The sequence below is a fragment of the Pseudorasbora parva genome, chromosome 23, assembly GCF_024679245.1.
Source record: "Pseudorasbora parva isolate DD20220531a chromosome 23, ASM2467924v1, whole genome shotgun sequence".
Taxonomy (NCBI): Eukaryota; Metazoa; Chordata; class Actinopteri; order Cypriniformes; family Gobionidae; genus Pseudorasbora; species Pseudorasbora parva.
In genome coordinates this window covers 19,651,734-19,670,213 of record NC_090194.1, presented here as the reverse complement: position 1 = coordinate 19,670,213, position 18,480 = coordinate 19,651,734, and the positions used below count along the sequence as shown (strand labels likewise).

The 18,480-nt window shown below is 36.3% G+C and overlaps 2 protein-coding genes across 6 annotated transcripts in view; one reads left to right on the top strand and one right to left on the bottom strand.

Moving 5' to 3' along the window:
* The window catches only part of carm1l (coactivator-associated arginine methyltransferase 1, like), a 36,420-nt gene extending 32,935 nt beyond the window's left edge, over positions 1 to 3,485 (bottom strand). For all 3 annotated transcript variants that reach the window (XM_067434162.1, XM_067434164.1, XM_067434163.1), the window contains exon 1: positions 3,227 to 3,485. In XM_067434162.1, the coding sequence (XP_067290263.1) occupies positions 3,227 to 3,368 (142 nt within the window). In that variant the 5' untranslated portion in view covers positions 3,369 to 3,485. The remainder of the gene's footprint in view (positions 1 to 3,226) is intronic.
* A 20-nt stretch (positions 3,486 to 3,505) lies between these two features.
* tmem150c (transmembrane protein 150C) overlaps positions 3,506 to 18,480 on the top strand; it is a 20,678-nt gene continuing 5,703 nt past the window's right edge. The window contains exons 1-7 of one of the 3 annotated variants that reach the window (XM_067434159.1): positions 3,506 to 3,600; positions 11,981 to 12,029; positions 14,924 to 15,026; positions 15,117 to 15,170; positions 15,257 to 15,289; positions 15,374 to 15,441; positions 16,095 to 16,222. In XM_067434159.1, the coding sequence (XP_067290260.1) occupies positions 14,953 to 15,026; positions 15,117 to 15,170; positions 15,257 to 15,289; positions 15,374 to 15,441; positions 16,095 to 16,222 (357 nt within the window). In that variant the 5' untranslated portion in view covers positions 3,506 to 3,600; positions 11,981 to 12,029; positions 14,924 to 14,952. Of the gene's footprint in view, positions 3,601 to 11,193; positions 11,447 to 11,980; positions 12,030 to 14,920; positions 15,027 to 15,116; positions 15,171 to 15,256; positions 15,290 to 15,373; positions 15,442 to 16,094; positions 16,223 to 18,480 lie in introns of those variants that run through there. The other 2 variants (XM_067434160.1, XM_067434158.1) reach the window with 2 other exon arrangements.

Genomic DNA, 18,480 nt, shown 5'->3' with positions numbered 1-18,480 from the left:
GTGCACTATGCAACTTTCCGTCCACTAGAGGTCGCCTATTCAAAACAAATGCGTAGTTTGATAACGCAAAGTTTGAGCGCAGCATCTTGGGACATGTCGTCTTCACATCACAGCCAGTGGAAAACAGGACTCTGGCAGAAATCACGTTCATATATGCGGTTATTACGTTACTGTAGTGCGAAGCAGAACAGGACCGAGTGTTGAGGAGCTGAGCACGGCCGCTGGAGAGATTGTTACACAAATACCCGCCTCGCGAACACCGGGGCTTTTATTATGACGGGACGGGACAGCTCTTTTATTATTCGCCGGGCGCCTGCAGTATTTCCGCTCTTCCGGTTATGATTATGAGGTAATGCAGCTCTGTTTATCATATTAGATACATTTAAGTGTGTTTAAAATGATGTTATGACGTTACTCCGTGCGTTCACTTGTTCACAGTGCTAAGAGTAAAGCGCTCCTGCCATCAAAATTATGATTTGGTTTGAGTAGAGCCAACTCACAATTTAGTATAAACTAATTAACTTTTATGAGTATTTAGGACTTTTTTTTTTAAAGACTTTTTAGTTTGAGTTCTCAAAACTGACACATTTTAAGTACTCATTATTTTTGAGTTTTAAGAAATCGTTTTGTTTAATTTAGACAAGCTTTAACTTAAAGGTGCAGTATGTAGTATTTTTGCAGTAAAATATCCAAAACCCACTAGACCAGTGTTATAGATTTTGTTCAGTTGAGTTCTTACAATATCCCAAATGTTTCCAACTATTTGTAAATTGTGAGAAAATTGCTATTTTAACTAAGGACCGGGACGTTTCAGCATAGCCTTTGAGCGAGTCGCTGGTCAATCGCGTCATATCTGCGTTACCCTTGGTTTTATTCTGCAAAAGCGCTTTTCTCTTAGCAGTGTGAACATGTCACAGCAGCTCCTGCGAACGCACAGAGTAACGTTACAACTATTTGTAACACACTTAAATGTATCTAATATGATAAACAGAGCTGCTTTACCTTATAATCATGAGTGGAAAAAGCGGAAGTGCAGGCGCCCGGCGACTGTGCCCCGTCCCGTCATAATAAAAGTCCCGGTACAAGCAAGCCGTGTGTTTGTATAGCAATCGCTCCAGCGGCCGTGCTCAGCTCCACAACACTCGGTCCTGCTCTGCTTTACACTACAGTAACGTTAATAACCGCATACATGAACATGATTTCTGCCCGAGTCCTATTTTCCATCAGCTGTCCCAAGATACTGCGCTCACACTTGGCATCATCAAACTACACCTTTGTTTAGAATAGGCGCCCTCCAGTGGACGGAAAGTTGTATAGTGCACCTTTAACCGAAACTGGCCTGGGATTTCTTTTTCCCAGCATGCTTTGCCATGACACTCAAAAGGGACAGTAAATATCAAAATGAAGTGTTATGTTTTTTGTGCAAGATTAACATTAAGTGGGAGATTTAGTAGTGTTTAATGTTTTGCTATGATAGTTAAGAAGAGTTGTTATGTTGTTGTTGTTTTTTGGTAGGGTTACCATCATGGTGACGAGCATGAGCTTAGACTGAGAACAATTACAGTATGTTAAATGTTTTATATCGCTGTCCTCATTCACCAAGTGCTATTGCCGGGCTAATTCTTCCAGAGAATTGTGTCACCAATTAGAAAGGTAGCATTTATTGAATTAGCTAGGTAAAGCTAGAAAAGTTTCAACTACTTAATATTTGATATTACATGATATTTTTTTTTAAATGTATGAATTAGCTCACTCAAATATTTCAAGTTAAGAGCAATTAAAATGTATGATTACAAAAGAAAAATCTGAAGTTCTGCTTACTTAAATTTTACATTACTTAACTTACAAATTTTGAGGCAACTGATTGCCTCTATTTTTTGCCAAATTATTCGGGTTTACAGTGAAGCTCAACAGCCTGTGGTCACCAAATGTTTTTGTTAAAGAAAAGAAAAGCATTAACATTTTTCTAAACATCTTCAGTGCTCTACAGAAGCAAGCAAGACACATGGGCTCCAAGGCAGTGGTTCAGCTAGAAGCGGGCATTATCTATTAGAGGTACACGGGATACAGATAAAAACAGCAGAATGGTGCTATCTGATTTTGTGCACAAGGAGGCAGAAAGCACAGGCGGCCCAGGGCCAGTGTACCATGTCAAAGAAAACAGAGTCCGGTGCCGGTGATGCTCAAGCTGCTCATGGTGTGTGCACAGAGCTGCAGTAAATCCTGGAGATCTGTCAGTGCGGCAGGACCACACAATGAGACCCGGGGAAATGTGTGGCACACCTGAATAAAGAGTCTTCATATGTCTTTAGCCAATAAACAAAACTACAAAGAGCCAGTGGAGAAATGGTTTGGTATGACGTTATTTAACAGTATAAATGCTTCCACGAGGTTCTTCACTTCCTTTGCTCATCATCTTTTTTCAGAGAGGAGCAGATAGGCCAACTGATAAATTGGCATAACATGATACTTGAACAAACACTGGGAAAAAATTAAACGAAAAGAGCATAGTGTTGCAAAATTACTAATGAGATATACATACATACATACATACATACATACATACATACATATATATTTAAAACAAGACTTCAAAAATAGTCATTAAAAAAGTACTGAATAATATAAATTAACGTGTAGATTAATAATATAAATTAATCTAACTTATCTAACAGATAAGTAGTGACAAAGTTTGTTTTAAGCTTTATTTTGATTTGATTTTCAAGAACATAAGAAAAATATGTAATTTTACTTATCCAGTAAATGCATCTTGAATTAAGAATGTTTAGATATTAGACTAGAAACAAGACAAAAATACAAAATAAGAAAAACGTTTTTTTTGTTTGTTTTTTTGCAGTGCTTAATAGCAAAAAGTATCCCAATTACCCCGAATTCATCCTACTATGCGTTTAGGTTTTGGTTTATCGTTAGTTGCTTGTAATTATGAATAATTAGGCTGTTGTTTCTATAGAAATACATGTAACGTGTAATCGTATGCCTTCTCAGCGTTTCAGAAGCTATCTCAGTTTAGACGTAAAGCTAAAACACAGGACAGCTATTATGAAAGTCAAGAGATTTTCTTATAAACTCAGGTAGCCATTTCACATACAATTGATCCCAAACCATGTCCCGATGTATCCACATTCATCATTTTGTAGCTCTATCTATACAAAATATCTCCGATAAGCATGTAGGCTACACAGTAACGTTAGTAGTGTTTGTTTACCATCGTTAATGGTGAGAGAGACGTCATCCAGCTGTCTGTGGACGTGAAGTGTGAGTTCCTGATGTTGATCTCGCTTCGTGTCGCTCTCGTTGAGGAAGATCACAGTCACAGAGAAACGGGTCTGTAACTGATTATCGCCCATGATTGAATCCAGCAGTCATTGTAGGGTGGTGAAGCTCTCGTGTGCTTCTTGTACGCGCATTTTGACAGAGCAGAGAGGCTGTGCACAAGTTCAAATGGGAGGAGGGTCTAAAGCGGCCTTGACGTCAGAGGGCGGAGTTAAACTTGAGTGAGTGGAGTTTTCTGACAAAAAAATTAATAGACATTTTACAATTTATTCCGAATACAAGAGCAACACCGCAAGCAACAGACACGTGAGTAAAATGGAATATATAGAAATAAATAGGCTAGATATAAATCACTATGATATAAATATAAATGAGTATAAATGGAGTAATTTTATTTATAACAAATCTTATGTAGTAGGAACTCTCAGTTTCGTTTTCATGAATCTGATTATGGTGGCATACTGGTGTAGTCTACGTGATACGCAGGTATACGCCGTATACCCACTAGGAAAGGCCAAGGATTTCCGTATATGTTACCCACTTAAAAAGCGCGAAGATATAAAATATATTTTTGTAAAAATATCTTTTAGTAAAAATATAGTTTTGTGACAGAACTTTCATTCATAAATTCATGGGCGTAGATGACGGCGGGACGTGTCCCCCGCACTTATAATAAAATGTATTTTCGTCCCCCGCACTTTTACTGGGTCTCACTCACCGATCCTAGTTCAACCCATAGATATCCATAATAAAGGCTAGATGTCTCGTGCGCGCTGTTGGCCAATGGAAGTCGCCGTCCGCAACTGGCGGCCATCTTGTCACAGGCAGCTCGCTCACTCGTAACAGTGTGTTTTAATGGTGTGTGTACTTTTAAATAACCATAACTTCATCAATTTTCAACCGATTTTCAAACTGTTTCGTTTGTTATAAACGTCAGAGATGTAGTTATGACACTACATACTTATGAATAATTATAACCATGGACTTCGATATGAAAGTAACATTGAACAGAACAGATAGGTGCAATAAAAAAGGTATTTATGTTAAATCAATATATAGGCTACTAAAACTGTATACCGAATGGCAACATGAGAAATGTATTAATTATATCACACACACACACACACACACACACACACACACACACACACACACACACACACACACACACAAACACAAACACACATTGCTCAGAATTATTTTTTTCCAGAGCTAGCTATAGCTAATATATATATATATATATATATATATATATATATATATATATATATATATATATATATATATATATATATATATATATATATATATATATATATATATATATCAGTGGCGATTTCTTTAAGACTGCAAGGGAAGCTCGGCTTCCCTTATTATGTCACAAAATTAATGGTCAAATATGTACTATTGTATTAACATTTTATTGACTAAAAATGCGTTAGAAAACGTTCATCTCAAAGACGAGTTCGTTCAGAATCAAGTTACATATAGCAGGTCGGCTGACTTGATTTCCTTCTCATACATTCCCGCAGCATCACAGTGCATTTCCCTATTGAAGCCCAGCGTCCATTGACTTCAATGGGGCTGCTTTGAACGGTTTTTTTCAGCGCTTCGAAACTAGACGGTCATTGGATAAACGCTGCGATTATGTCCCGCTCACGGACGCTCAGCGTCTCTGGGAGTGAATGGGGAGTGGGTTGGCCCGGACTCCGAGCTTCTGCGTGATGATTGGAGGGTCTGTCAAAAGGCTGCATCTCCTTTTGACTGACAGCGATTCTGTACTATAAGGAATCACTGAAGCGCGCTCAGTCCCATGGCGGATTTCTCAAGTTCAGTCGAAATAAAAGCTGCTGCAACCTATTTCTTTGATATTTGCTTGGCGAAATTGCTTATTTTTCATCATACATTTCACACAATTATACACCACATTCCTTGTTTCAGTTTTACAGAGTTTAATATTTTTTTATAGCTCTGCTGGCCATTGAGAGGACACTGGTCAAGTCACTTGAAAAGACTCCTAGTTGGTACGACAGGGTCAGAGACCATTTTCTTGAAAAGGAACGTAGGGCAGAATTTACTTTTAAATAAATAGACAATTTTATGATGTAGGCCGAAAATGAGCTTCCCCTCTCTGACAGACCAGTAGCCGCCAATATATATATATATATATATATATATATATACTTTTATAATAAGAATATCACTATTATAATAAAATATATTTTTTTAAATTAAAACAAAAAAAAACATGCAAACTAAGTTTATTTTAACTAGACAAAAGATTATTTTAACTATGACAGAAGGCATAAAATCGTTATTGGTGTGAATAAACCTATATAATTGAACAGCTCGATTGTGGTCTCAGCCTTGATAACGTGCACGTAAGTTAGCCGTCATACACAAGCTGCACGATTAAGTTGTTTATCGAAACGAAAAGCTGCAATTTCAACGTGTTAAAGCAGCCAGATTTGTAGCCATGTTAATAACGTTTGTAAGAAACCAAACCATTTGTAAATCCGTCAAGATTTCAGCGAGATAAGAGTATTTATGTTCGTACAGATCACTCATCTTACATCAGGTTCCATAGAGCCTAATAGAAAGCCTGCCTGTGACAAGATGGCCACCGGTGATGCCGATGGTGACTCCGCCGTAAGACATCTAGCCTTTATTATGGATATCTATGGTTCAACCACTCCGAGCGGGATTCGAACCGACGTTACGGGGCGGGCAAACTAACAGTGACGCTAAAAACTATGGAGGACCAAATTACTCAAAATGAAATAATTAAATAAATAATGAATTCAATTAAACAACAATTAAATGTACCAGTTTATTCTGATTTTTTTTAATTCAATAATTAATTTAATAATTAAACAATTAATTTAATTAAATATTAATTTAATAATTAATTTAATAATTAAACAATTAATTTAATTAAATATTAATTTAATAATTAAATAAATAGCTAAATTTATCTATTTATTTTGTAAAATTACATGAAATTGTTTAATATATTTCATAATTACCTCTTCCACACACACTCTTCCAAATAGATATAAATACATTTTTTTCATTATTAAATGTGCTTTTTCAAAAATACGTTTTTCATAATAATAGAGGACATTTCACGAATGCCAATCAACAGGCAGTGGGTGGAGCTTGGCGCTGATTGGATAATCCTTTCAGATTGATTACTTTTTTCTGTCTGGGTCTGGCAATTGGCAAAGGGAAATTGGGGAACTGATTGAAAATTAATATGGCGGTAGGAATTGATCAAGATAAAAACGCACTGCCTTAAACACAGCCACTCATAGTTTTCAGGTTTTTAGAAAATTCAATAAGGCCAAAATACTTTTCAGTAACAAATAAGAAAAGAGAAGCACCCTTGGTGTTCCGTGTCATGTCATCACCACACATAGATTGATCTGTCATGTCTGTCAACTCTTCAACTTTAAACCAATCAGTGCCAAGCTCCACCCACTGCCTGTTGATTGGCATCTGTGAAATGTCCTCTATTATTGCTATTATTATGAAAAAAATATTTGGGAAAATCGTGCTTTGGAAATGCATGATTCGTCAAATAAGCGTCATTCGTCAATGCAGCATATTATGAAAAACGTCTTTTTGAAAAAGCACATTAAATAATGAAAAAAAAGAGTTTTAAACATAAAAAATGTGGAAGAGGTAATTGTGAAATTTATTAAACAATTTAATGTAATTTAAAATAATAAATAGATACATTTATTTATTTATTGAATTAATAATGAATGAAATTAATTAATTATTTAATTAATAATTAAATTATTTCAGAATAAACTGGTACATTTAATTTTTGTTTTATTGAATTCATTATTTATTGAATTATTTCATTTTGAGTAATTTGGTCCTCCATAATAAACAGCTTGCTCTAACCTCGGTTGATAGTGCGCTTCTTGGGGTCACGGGCAAGTGTATTTACATAGAAACCAATGTGAATACATCAAGATTTAAATTCAGAGACAAAAAATAATCTATGCATGTCATCTAAATCTATTCGTATCTAAATATGAGGAGGGCGCTCTCACAGAAAGTCCAAACGCGGATTCGTAGAAACTTACAGTCACGCTGGAGCTGCAGCTGAAGGAAAACAATCGTTATGAGCTGAAGCGTGACGACGACAATCAAACGATTGCGACAATATGCTTTATGTGTATTTTTTCAGCCGTCTCAATGTAGCCTATTTATAAGTCAATAAGTCAATATGAATATGAATAAATCATATGAATAATGCAGCTTTTTTAATGTTTAGTATCTACTGCTCAGCAAGGCTGCATTTATTTAATCAAAAATAAATTTAAAACAGTAATATTGTGAAATATCATTACAAATTAAAACAGCTTTTTTCTATGTGTAATTTATTACTGTGATCAAAGCTGAATTTATCATTATTCCAGTCTTCAGTGTCACATGATCCTTCACTAATCATTCTCATATTAAAATTTCATAATCAAGAAACATTTATGATTATTATCTGTGTTGAAAATAGTTGTGCTGCTTAAAAATGTTGTGGAAACCATGATACATTTTATTTTTCAGGATTCTTTGATGAATAAAGTTAAATGGACAGCATTTATTAAATACATTATTATCTTTTGTAATATTAAAAATATCACTTGTGATCAATTTAATGCATGTCTAATCAACAGAAGTATTAATTTCTCTCTTTTTTTAATTTTACCACAAACATTTGAATGGTATGGTGGTTTCCACTAAAATGAAGCAGCACCATGAGCAGCAAAACTGTTTTCAACACTGATAATAATCATAAATGTTTCTTGATTATGAAATCTCAAGAATGAAGAATGATTAGTGACACTGAAGACTGGAGTAATGATGGTAAATTCAGCTTTGATCACAGGAATAAATTGCACATAGAGAACAGCTGATTTACATGAGAATAAATGTTTATTGTTCACTCTTAAATGTACATTGAAAATTGACAGCTGATAAAACCTGTGCTCCAGGTACCATAACACAAAAGATGATATTTTGAAAAAAGTTGGTAATCAGACAGTTGGCAGCACCCATTGACTTTCACAGTAGGAAAACAATATAGACAATGAAAGTCAATGGATGCTGCCAACTGTCTGATTACCAATGTATCATCAAAATATCATGTTAAACAAAATATGTTAAACAGAAGAAAGAAACTCATACAGTTTTGGAACAAATTGAGGGTGAGGAAATAACATAATTTTCATTTTTGGGTGAACCATACCTTTAAGAGCTACATTTAGCCTGTAATGTTATGAAGATGGTACCTGGACAGGTTTTACCAGCTGACTGTCTTTTTTTTGCTGATAATAAAATGGAATCTTGATAACACATAAGCAGTCTTTAATAATGCTCTCAATTACATGTAGATGCATACTTTATGCATTAGTGAGTGTGGTGGTGCCTATGGGGTGTCGCTCAGGGATGGTTGATATGAGGCTGGGAGGGAAAAAAAATCACAGTATACTCACTACGAAAAACTAGACTACACCACTGGTGGCATATGAATGGTCGTGTTTTGAATAGTCACAGTTCAAGCGTGCACGGCCACTCCTATTATTGCTTGAGTCTTTTATTTTAAAAGAAAAAGAATAAGAGAAAGAGAGAAAGAAATAAGAGCACAAATCGTAATCTACTCAAAATAACCCAACAGCTGATGATCCCGATGACTTCTGGAGAATGATGACAATATAATGGTACACATATCTAGTGGTTGAGGTAATTATTTAGCATTTGTAACCGGGGACATAAGCAAACAAGACCAATATCATTGTGTGGTTTTTGGGTTTTTAGTGGTCTCAGACCAAGACCAGGGCCCAGTTTTTCAAAAGGTTTAATCCAGATAAAATTGATTTAGTAATCCTTTTTTTTTGCGATCCGTGATCACGTAATCCATCTTACTTTTGGAGACAGTTTTTTAAAGCAACATCAGATTGGATCAATCCGATCCAGATAGGAACTTTTCAGGATCACCAAATCTGGATAACCAGCTAATATCAAACTTTTTTCCGGACAAGCACATTTTTTACTCGGACAAGTAAATAAACGATTTACTTGTCCGAAGGACAAGCGCATGAACATGCTTAATGTCAAGCCCTGTGATCCAATCCGTTATCCAAAATCCTAGTGGATTACTTTTGAAAAACTGGGCCCAGGAAATCAGGATTCCAACGTTTCAATTCTGCAAAACAACACTGCCACCTAGTGGCCATTATCCTGAAGACATAGGCCTGCATATTATCACTAAGAATCAACCTATGGAATTCCAAAGCTGACTAAATTATAAATAAATGTAAAAAAAAAAGAAGAAGAAAAAAAGAAGCAAAAATGCCTGGTTGGGCCAAACAAGATTAAAAAACAAACAAACATGTATTTCAGTGTCTTCAGTGGTGTAGTCAGTGGAGTGTAAGGTTTAAGGATCTTGCTTTCGACGTGATCATCCCGGAAAACATACCCCTTTTTCCCATCACATATCACATCAGAAAGGCATTTACTTTCAATAATAATTAAGAACATTTTCTAAAAATGGAAATAAAGTGCCTAACGAAATTATATTTAATAAGAATACAATCATTTATTGTGTAGGGTTAGTGGTAGGTGAAGGGAGGGATTTTATTGTCCCATTAAGGCAGCATCCATTTTATAATTTTAATAAATATAATAATTTATTATAATAATTTATAATAATAATGTATGTTATTATTGCATCCTGTTAATGTACAGCAAGTGCAAATAGTGTGTATCTGTCAAAATAAAGTATAAATTGCATGTAATTAGCCTACTTTTTACACATATTTCAAAGAACTGCTACTTTTACATGCGGTGTAAATAGAATATATCACTATTTTCACTTAGTAAATAGAATCTATAACTATTTGCACTTAGTGTAAATATCATCTATCGTGAGGAAAATATGTTATTTTCACTGAGTGTAAATATCTAGTTGCTATTAACACTTGGTGTAAATAACATCTATTGCTATTTGCACAGTTCAAATAGCCACTGTCTTATTTATTTCTACATTTCTTTGACTGTATGCTAATAATTGGGCGTGTTTTACCGCAGACAAAGAAATCGAGCTCAGAGTGGCAGTGCTGAAACTTTGAGGCCACAGTGACACCTCGTGGTGTGACCAAACCAAACGCAAGCATTTGCAAAAAGTCCCACAGAGAATGAATGACTTTAGAGATGGGCAATATATCTAGATCTGATAACAGATGCTTTGACATGGACGCACGTGAAATGATCCATTATTAATGTTATGTATATTGTATATTAATGTTTTAACAGTATTTTTGTAATTACGTATTGCATTGTTTTGTGTTTAAGGAGTGAAGGAAATGTCAGAAAAACATACTTTTTTCTGTATCATTGTCTATTGGTGGATCTCACGTGAGTGACAGGTTGCCCCGCCCTCATTATCAGAAAAGAGAAGAGAGGGAGGGGAATTGATTCTAATTTAAGATTATACGAGGGACATACATAATAGATTTTATTTATATTTTTATTCATAAATAATACAAAAAAGATGGCAGTATTCCATCCAAAAATGTAATTGTCAATTTTGATTGCAAGGTGACTTTAAAAGCCCCATTGTTGGTAAACTTTCATTTGTTTTCGTTTGTTTTCTAACCCATTTATTTAAATGCAGATTGCACATTAGTAATGATGTTTCTATTCTATTCTATTCTATTCTATTCTATTCTATTCTATTCTATTCTATTCTATTCTATTCTATTCTATTCTATTCTATTCTATTACACTGTGTCTGCTGCTTTGTATCCTCTGTGGAGTGATATAGCTACAAATGCTTTGCGAATCGGTTCGTATGAATCCTTAGAAATAACCGGTTCAAAAGAACGACTCATTTGCGAATCGGATATGAATCGTTACACTACATTACATCTGTGGCGCGCAATGTCTGTCTGAGAAATATCAGACAGACTGAGTCCGTCGGGCCCAATACATGCTGTAAAGACTTCACAACGCTTTCGACATAGCCAAACCCCATCACTAGATCACACATACAACCGAATGCAAACGATGTTTGGCTTAGAGTCCTAATGAAATGAAGAGGACACGGGTTTTGTACGCGAAAGAAGAGTGTGCTGTCTACAAGGTATGGTTTTAATACTCACTGTTCGCAAAGTCATTATTATACGACGTGCTTTAATGGCGAACACAATACGGTCTTGCTTTTTGACAGAAATGTCGCGTATTATTGCCGCCAGCGACCAGCACTGTTTAGTTTCAGACAATTGAGGCTGTGTATTTCTGTTCAAAGTGAACAGTCATGGTTTGGTTTTGTCTTCCAAACAAAGGTATCGTTTTATTATTTCGAGTCGCAAGAAATGCAGTGTTTTAATATGAGTTTTCAAATGGTGTATTTTGTATTAACAGTAGCGTAGTGAGAAAGTCCATACGATATCTGCAGCTTTATTTGTGAATGTGAAATCAGGGAAGGGAAATGGATTGTAATTCAGCACCAAGGCGCTGTCCACTGCACGAGCACTGGAACATCAATGACTGGACATTTACTGATCAATAAATCTACTGTGGTCATCACAATAACTTGTTTATGGAAGTGTTCAAATGTCAGCAACACTGGGCTAATCAAGTGAAATGACTGCATTTTTTTGTTTTGTCTCTATAGACTGAAACCTGTCGACACATCAGGCGATCTCGAAGAAATCTTGAGACTGGTCAGTGTCTTATTCACAATAAAGTGCAACTGCAGGATTCTGGCAGTAAAAATCAAATCCTCTCACCATGACCTCTGTCATTTCATTTTTACAAATCTGGGTGATAGTGTAATAGCTGAATTTACATGAACCTTAAGAGATCCACCAGTTTAGAGAAGTTTCTCAGGAAACTGCTCAGCATGAAGCTTTGAGAGCCCAGTCAGCCATCCTGTATTTTGATACTTAGTCCTGGTTTAATAGACAGGGTTTAAATTAAGCCAGGAGTAGGCATTAGTTCAAATAGGGCATTTATGTAGCTTTTATAAAACATGCCTTAGAAAGAAAGGGGAAAAAAACATTACTGGTGTGCATCTTGACTCTTGACACAAAACACTGGCATTGACATATTTTATGATATGCTTTTAGTTAAAACAGCTCAAACATGCATTTTAGTCGGGGACTGTTTTGGGGGTTTAAATTAACGACAATAAATGAAAATCCATTAAGTTAAATTTATTTTAATGTATAATAAATCCAATTAGCTGAACTTTAGAGGGCTTTTTTGACCCACTAAAAGAGATAGTTCACCCAAAAATGAACATACTTCAACATATCTTCTTTTGTGTTCAGCAGAAGAAATAAACTCATACAGGTTTGGAACAACTTGAGGATGAGTAAATGATAACAGAATTAGAATTTTTGGGTGAACCAGCCCTTTAAGCACATCTATATATACAATTTCATAATTCTATTGTCTTTGAAATATGGTTAAAGTTACTGCTGAATGTACAGACAAGCATATATGGTACAATGTAAACCCAAATCAATTGGCAAAACTCAAACGTTTTAGTAAACAGAACTGACATATATTTATTTTGTACTCATACATTTTAATTACTCTTAACCTGAAATATTTGAGTAAATCAATTCCTACATTTAACTTGAAATTATCATGTAATCTCAAATGAAATATTTTTAGTTGTGAAAACTTGACTAGCTTTAAATACCTGATTCAGTAAATGCTAACTTGGTAATTGCTAACACAATCATTTCATAGCCATAAGCATTGCATATCTCTTGCTGAATTAGTACAATATAGAACATTTTTACATATCGGTCTCAAACTAAGCTCAAGCCACTCGTCACCATAATAGGAACCCTACTAAAAAACTATTTTAAACTAGCTTAACAAAACCATTAAACACTACTAAATCTTTATTATATTTTTTATTTAAAATTATTTATGTAACACTTAAAAAAAAAAAAAAGTTAAACACATTAGGAAACACTTCCTTTTAGCATCACTCTCCCTTTCGAGTGTCATGGCAAAGCATGCAGAAATCCCAGCCTAGTTTCAGTTAAATTTAAGTTTGTCTATTTAATTAATGAAAATAATTAATTTAATTAATTTTGTCAATTTAATAAAAAGAAACATGTTCATAAAACTTAAAACAATTAACCAATTCAGATTGCTTAAAATGTGTAAGTTTTGTGAACTTAAAAGAAAAAGAAAGTATTTAGAGTATTTATTCTTGATTGCACCAAATCTAAAGAGACAAGTTTTGTGATTTGTGGCCAAACCAACAGAAGTTATAACCAAAAATGGCAATTTTTTTATATCTCCTGACCACTAGGTGGCACTGTGCTGAAACTGTGCAGGTAACCTCGGGTCATGGATAAAAGTTATAAAAGGAATCCTTACACCTCTGGGGGGTAAATAAAGCCCTTCTGAAGTGAAGCGTTTCAAAACGTTTATGCTGCGTCCGATGTCATAGTATGCTTTCTTCGTAAGTTGAATACAGAAGGCGGTCTGTGGAAGCTAGATATTTTAATGTATAAAGTTTTAAATATGGATATTTTTCTTTCAAAAACCCATCAATTCTCTTCAGAAGGCCTTTATTAAGAGGAGCCCCCCCACCCCGGAGCCGTGAGGATTACTTTTATAATGTATAGATGCACTTTTTTGGATATAACCGCGAACCATGCATTACACATGCGCACACAAGCCTCAATGCAGTCATACAAATCAGCATGATCAAAATCGTGAATGTATTTTTCCTTCAAATATCAAGTCAAGAGAGTGAACAGCGCACATAAAGAAAGGAATGTTATTTAACTATTTAAGATTCACCGGCTTACATTTTGGTAGCCCGTCTGGAAAACACATAGCCACGGGACGTTGGGCTTTGCGAGCTCTGGCCCATATTCGTCTGAGTCTGATCACAAATCAAAGCACAATGAACCAACAACACCACAAATAAAGGATTCTCCAGCCTGTGACAGCATGCCAAGTTATGATCAGGAAGCGTATGTAGGGACTGTGTTCTTCCACAACCAGGCCCAGCACAATATCTTGCTATCTTTGGCATGTTTATTTCTCTGTAGCACGATCCAATTAGTTCCACGTAGGCCCATGTTATTTATATTACATTTCTTGCACGAGCCGGTGGGCAGGGCTATAGAATCAGGCGCCCTTCTTCTTCTTCTTCTGTTGAGGCGACGTTTCACCACACTCTGACGTCATAGGTTGGCACATTCTGAGATCTCGTTTGCTGGGCCTGGTGTCTATAAAAGCTTTTCTTTGACTAACAAGGAAGTTTTCATCTCAGAAACATACAGGATATTCTTAAATCATGATTAACTTTAATGTATCAAAGGCTGAATGAAAGTTGATTTCTCAATTCACAACCCCTTTAAATCAGATGTTCTAACATTGCTCTTCATCTCATTGCTGATTAGTTTGGTTTGTTACTTTTTACTGAAGAATTTTAAAATCCTGGTGGGGAAAAATTGGCCCAGAATAAAGTCTGTTAAAGAAATGGGCTCTATACACTCTATATACTTACTGTAGAATGATGGATTCGTTACTGTATACACGTAGGCTATTTCTTAGAGTGTGGTGTTAATTCCGACAGGGTTGTTTCATTGACGTTCATAAGGAGACATGAGGAAGTGCAGTCCATGGATGTTTCTGCCCGTCATGTTTTCTCTCTTCACAGCTGCCGGCCTCTGGGTTGTGTGAGTATCCAAAACCTGCTTTACCACAATCCACTTCACTGATTGAAGCTGCTGCTAAGATAAATATTTTATCACTTCATTCGTGAACAGGTATTTCATTGCTGTGGAGGATGAGAAAATCACCCCACTCAGTTCAGAATACAAGTAAGGGAAACTGTACTTTATTGCATGGCAATCATTTGAGTAATCAAAATATTAATGCCTCCTTCAAACTGACCTTCTTTTCATAGGAGGTCAGAATCAAAATCTCCTCCATATATCAGGTAAATCGTTATTCATTTTATCATCAATATTTCACATATATTTTCTTTGTTTAGAGGCCTGATAAAAGTTCTTATTCCGTTTAGCATTGCAGGCAATGCACCACCTGCCAGTTGCGTGTTTAGTCAAGTCATGAACATGGCGGCCTTTGTAGGTATGAATGGTGCTCGGATTCTATCAGAGTTGGTTTTCTTTGAGAAAAAAGCTTTTTTCATGCAACTGAAGATTTAACAACTAATATAGTCATTATTTATTATGCACTGAAATTGCAGCCTAGTGCATCTGTTGCAGTGTCCAGCAGCATTATATTACAAAATGTGAACATCGGTTTAGGGGCCGTTTACACAACACTGTTTTCAACTAAAAACGGAAAACCTCTTAATAAGTCTTGGCCGTTCATTTACGTGACAACAGCGTTTTGCGGCCCTGAAAAACATTTGAAAATGGGTTTCAAAGTTCAAGTTCTTGATACCGATATTGTATCAGTGTAAACGATAAAAATGTTACGCACACTGTGTTCAGTCTATAGACATATAGTGTTTCTTTAGAGTGACATATCCATCTACTGGCCTGGCATGAATAATACATTTTAAACAATTTTAGTTGCTTTTACGGATCCATGTGAAAGGGGATCGCTTTGACGTTTTGTCATCTGGGAAAAAGGAAATCCATTTCCGTTTTTAGTACTTTGTTGTTGTGTAAACGTACCCTTAGTCATTAAATTGCATGTGTGTTCGGTGTGATAAACAGCTGATGGTGATGTAGAATTGTCCGAAATTAATTCTACCATGGTCTCTTGGGCTCCAGGCTTCATTCTTGGAGTGCTGAGATACCTGCAGATGAAACCAAGGGTGCATAAACCCTGGCTCAACATCGGCAGTCTGGTGGCGTTGTCTCTCGCCTGCTTCGGTATGACTTTAGTTGGGAACTTCCAGGTATGAATCATATGGAAGTATTTTTTGTTTACTTTCTGAATGAATCCACGTTTTCAGTGAATCAGTCATGTTAACCATTGATTCAATGACCCATTCACTCCATTCCTGAATGAATCAGCTGTTTAAACTAATCGAATGAATGGATGATTCAGTGACTTACGGTGTGTTCACATGGAGCGTAGGGGTTAACGCTTGACGGAGGTAGTGGCTGAAGCTTGGTGCTGACGCGATCGTCATAGTGACAACAGCCAATCACATTAACTTACTTGCAGCTTGGACCATAACACAACACAAAAAAAGCGCCTTTTTTGACAGCTAGTCTGTGAGACGAAATGGATGCCGATTTGGTTGTATGTGCGAATGCGATTGCCCTGTGTAGTTGTTGTCAGTGCACTGCACAGGTGCTCGAAGCTGTTGGGTACATTCAATCATAAAAAAGCGCTGACATTGGGAAGAATATCACGTACTGGCCCGGGAGCTGCGTCTGGATGGTTCACGGAGCAGTAATGAACGCAATTGGCTAGCGCCTACTCTAGGATATTTGCATACGGCGATCTGATTGGATGACACCTGCGCTGGCGCTTGAAAAGTTGAGAAATCTTCAAAATCTTCAAATTCTCAACCTCGTGAAGCGACGCGACGGAACCCACAATTCATTTCGGCAACGGGTGATGTCACCCATTCAAAGTAAATGGGAAGCGTTAACGGGTATGCCCCAAGCCTGCAGTCTCCCTCTAATTTACTGAAGCTTTCGCGCCTCGATCGCCCCCCGGTGACCGGTCCCAGTATAGCCGCCCCTCTGTGTTTTCTAATGGACGCAAGGCAAACTAAATAATAAAATTACACTTTAAAAATTTTCCCCTAAAGTTAGTTTATGTCACTGAAGGCAGTTATCATCACGATGATATCATTTCAGGTGTTCGTTTTAAAAATAAGTTTACTTTGAGTTAGTTATTTGATGCTATAAAAACAGGGGGTGTGACGTCATGATTGACAGCTGAGACTGACGGCTTCTCTGAGTGAAGTTGTCACTGAGGCACTAACGGACTTTTTTCGAAATTTTGGGAGCAGATTAGAGCTTTAGCTTTAATTTCTACATTTCCATAACTGTTTATTTCACACCAACATAATTAATTGTTCTGCATCTGCGAGAGTGTGGGCGGGCTTTTGATATCGCGGCTGTACTTCCTGCGCTCTACTGTGCAACTCCGGTCCCGAAATCGCTACTGCGCAGACTCGGTCCCAAGATGTCAGCGCCGTGCAAGGCCGCCTGAAAGCTTCAAATCTGCCAAGCGGAAACGGATGATGTCGAGTCGGGATGGTCATATATTTTTTTGCGGTCTATGGTATGCCCCGTGTGAATGTGGCGTTACTCATTTAGACATTTACCGCCACCTACTGGCAGTTATAGTTTCTCATTTAGATCATCATTCAAACAAATCATTTCATATATCCATAAAAAATAAATAAATCTAAAGCTACTTTTTGTAATGTCAATTTGATGTAGGGCTGCCCTTGACTAAAAAATTTTTCCAGTCAAGTTAGTAGTTGTTCATTTTGAGGGTGATGAACCAATTGAGGGTGTATATAATATAGCCTAATCAGAGCTCAAAAGCACACATAAAACTTGGCACAGCACACCAACAAACGCAATGATTATGAGTGTGGTGTGAAAAGCAAGGAGACCTTTTAAAGTAGACATTTAAATCTTTCTATAGATAGGCTACATTTCTCAAGTCTGTGAGGCAAGTATACACCGAGTTGCAGTTCATTTTTGTTACATGCTCAAGTTTCCTGACATTGAGACGGCAGATCAAGCACATCCTGATTGATTTCATTATTTTACAAAAGCACAACATTTTGTTGTTATTGTGTTAACAGAAATAAAAGTAGGTATTTTACAATTTGCATTACTCTTGTATGACAAAAATAACTAAGTTAGATGCAAGTAATCGAGCAAGTGCCTTCATGTCATGGAGTAAACACAGATATGCGTCTAATAATAGTGCACATTTATCTAGGTTAACATTAACTTGAGCGGACTTGTTAAGTTGCTACTTGTTTCAAGTGATAAGCCATATTTGAGTTTGATGAATAATGGGGAAATGTTTGCCTTTCCTGCTGTTAACGATCTGTCCAGCACTTCCTGTGGAGTTTTTTTTCTGCGACTAACCAGCTAATACAATTTTAGTCGACCATGCTTCTTCTATTTTTCTACCGGTAACGCCGAGTTCAGACTTCACGATTTTCAAGCTCGT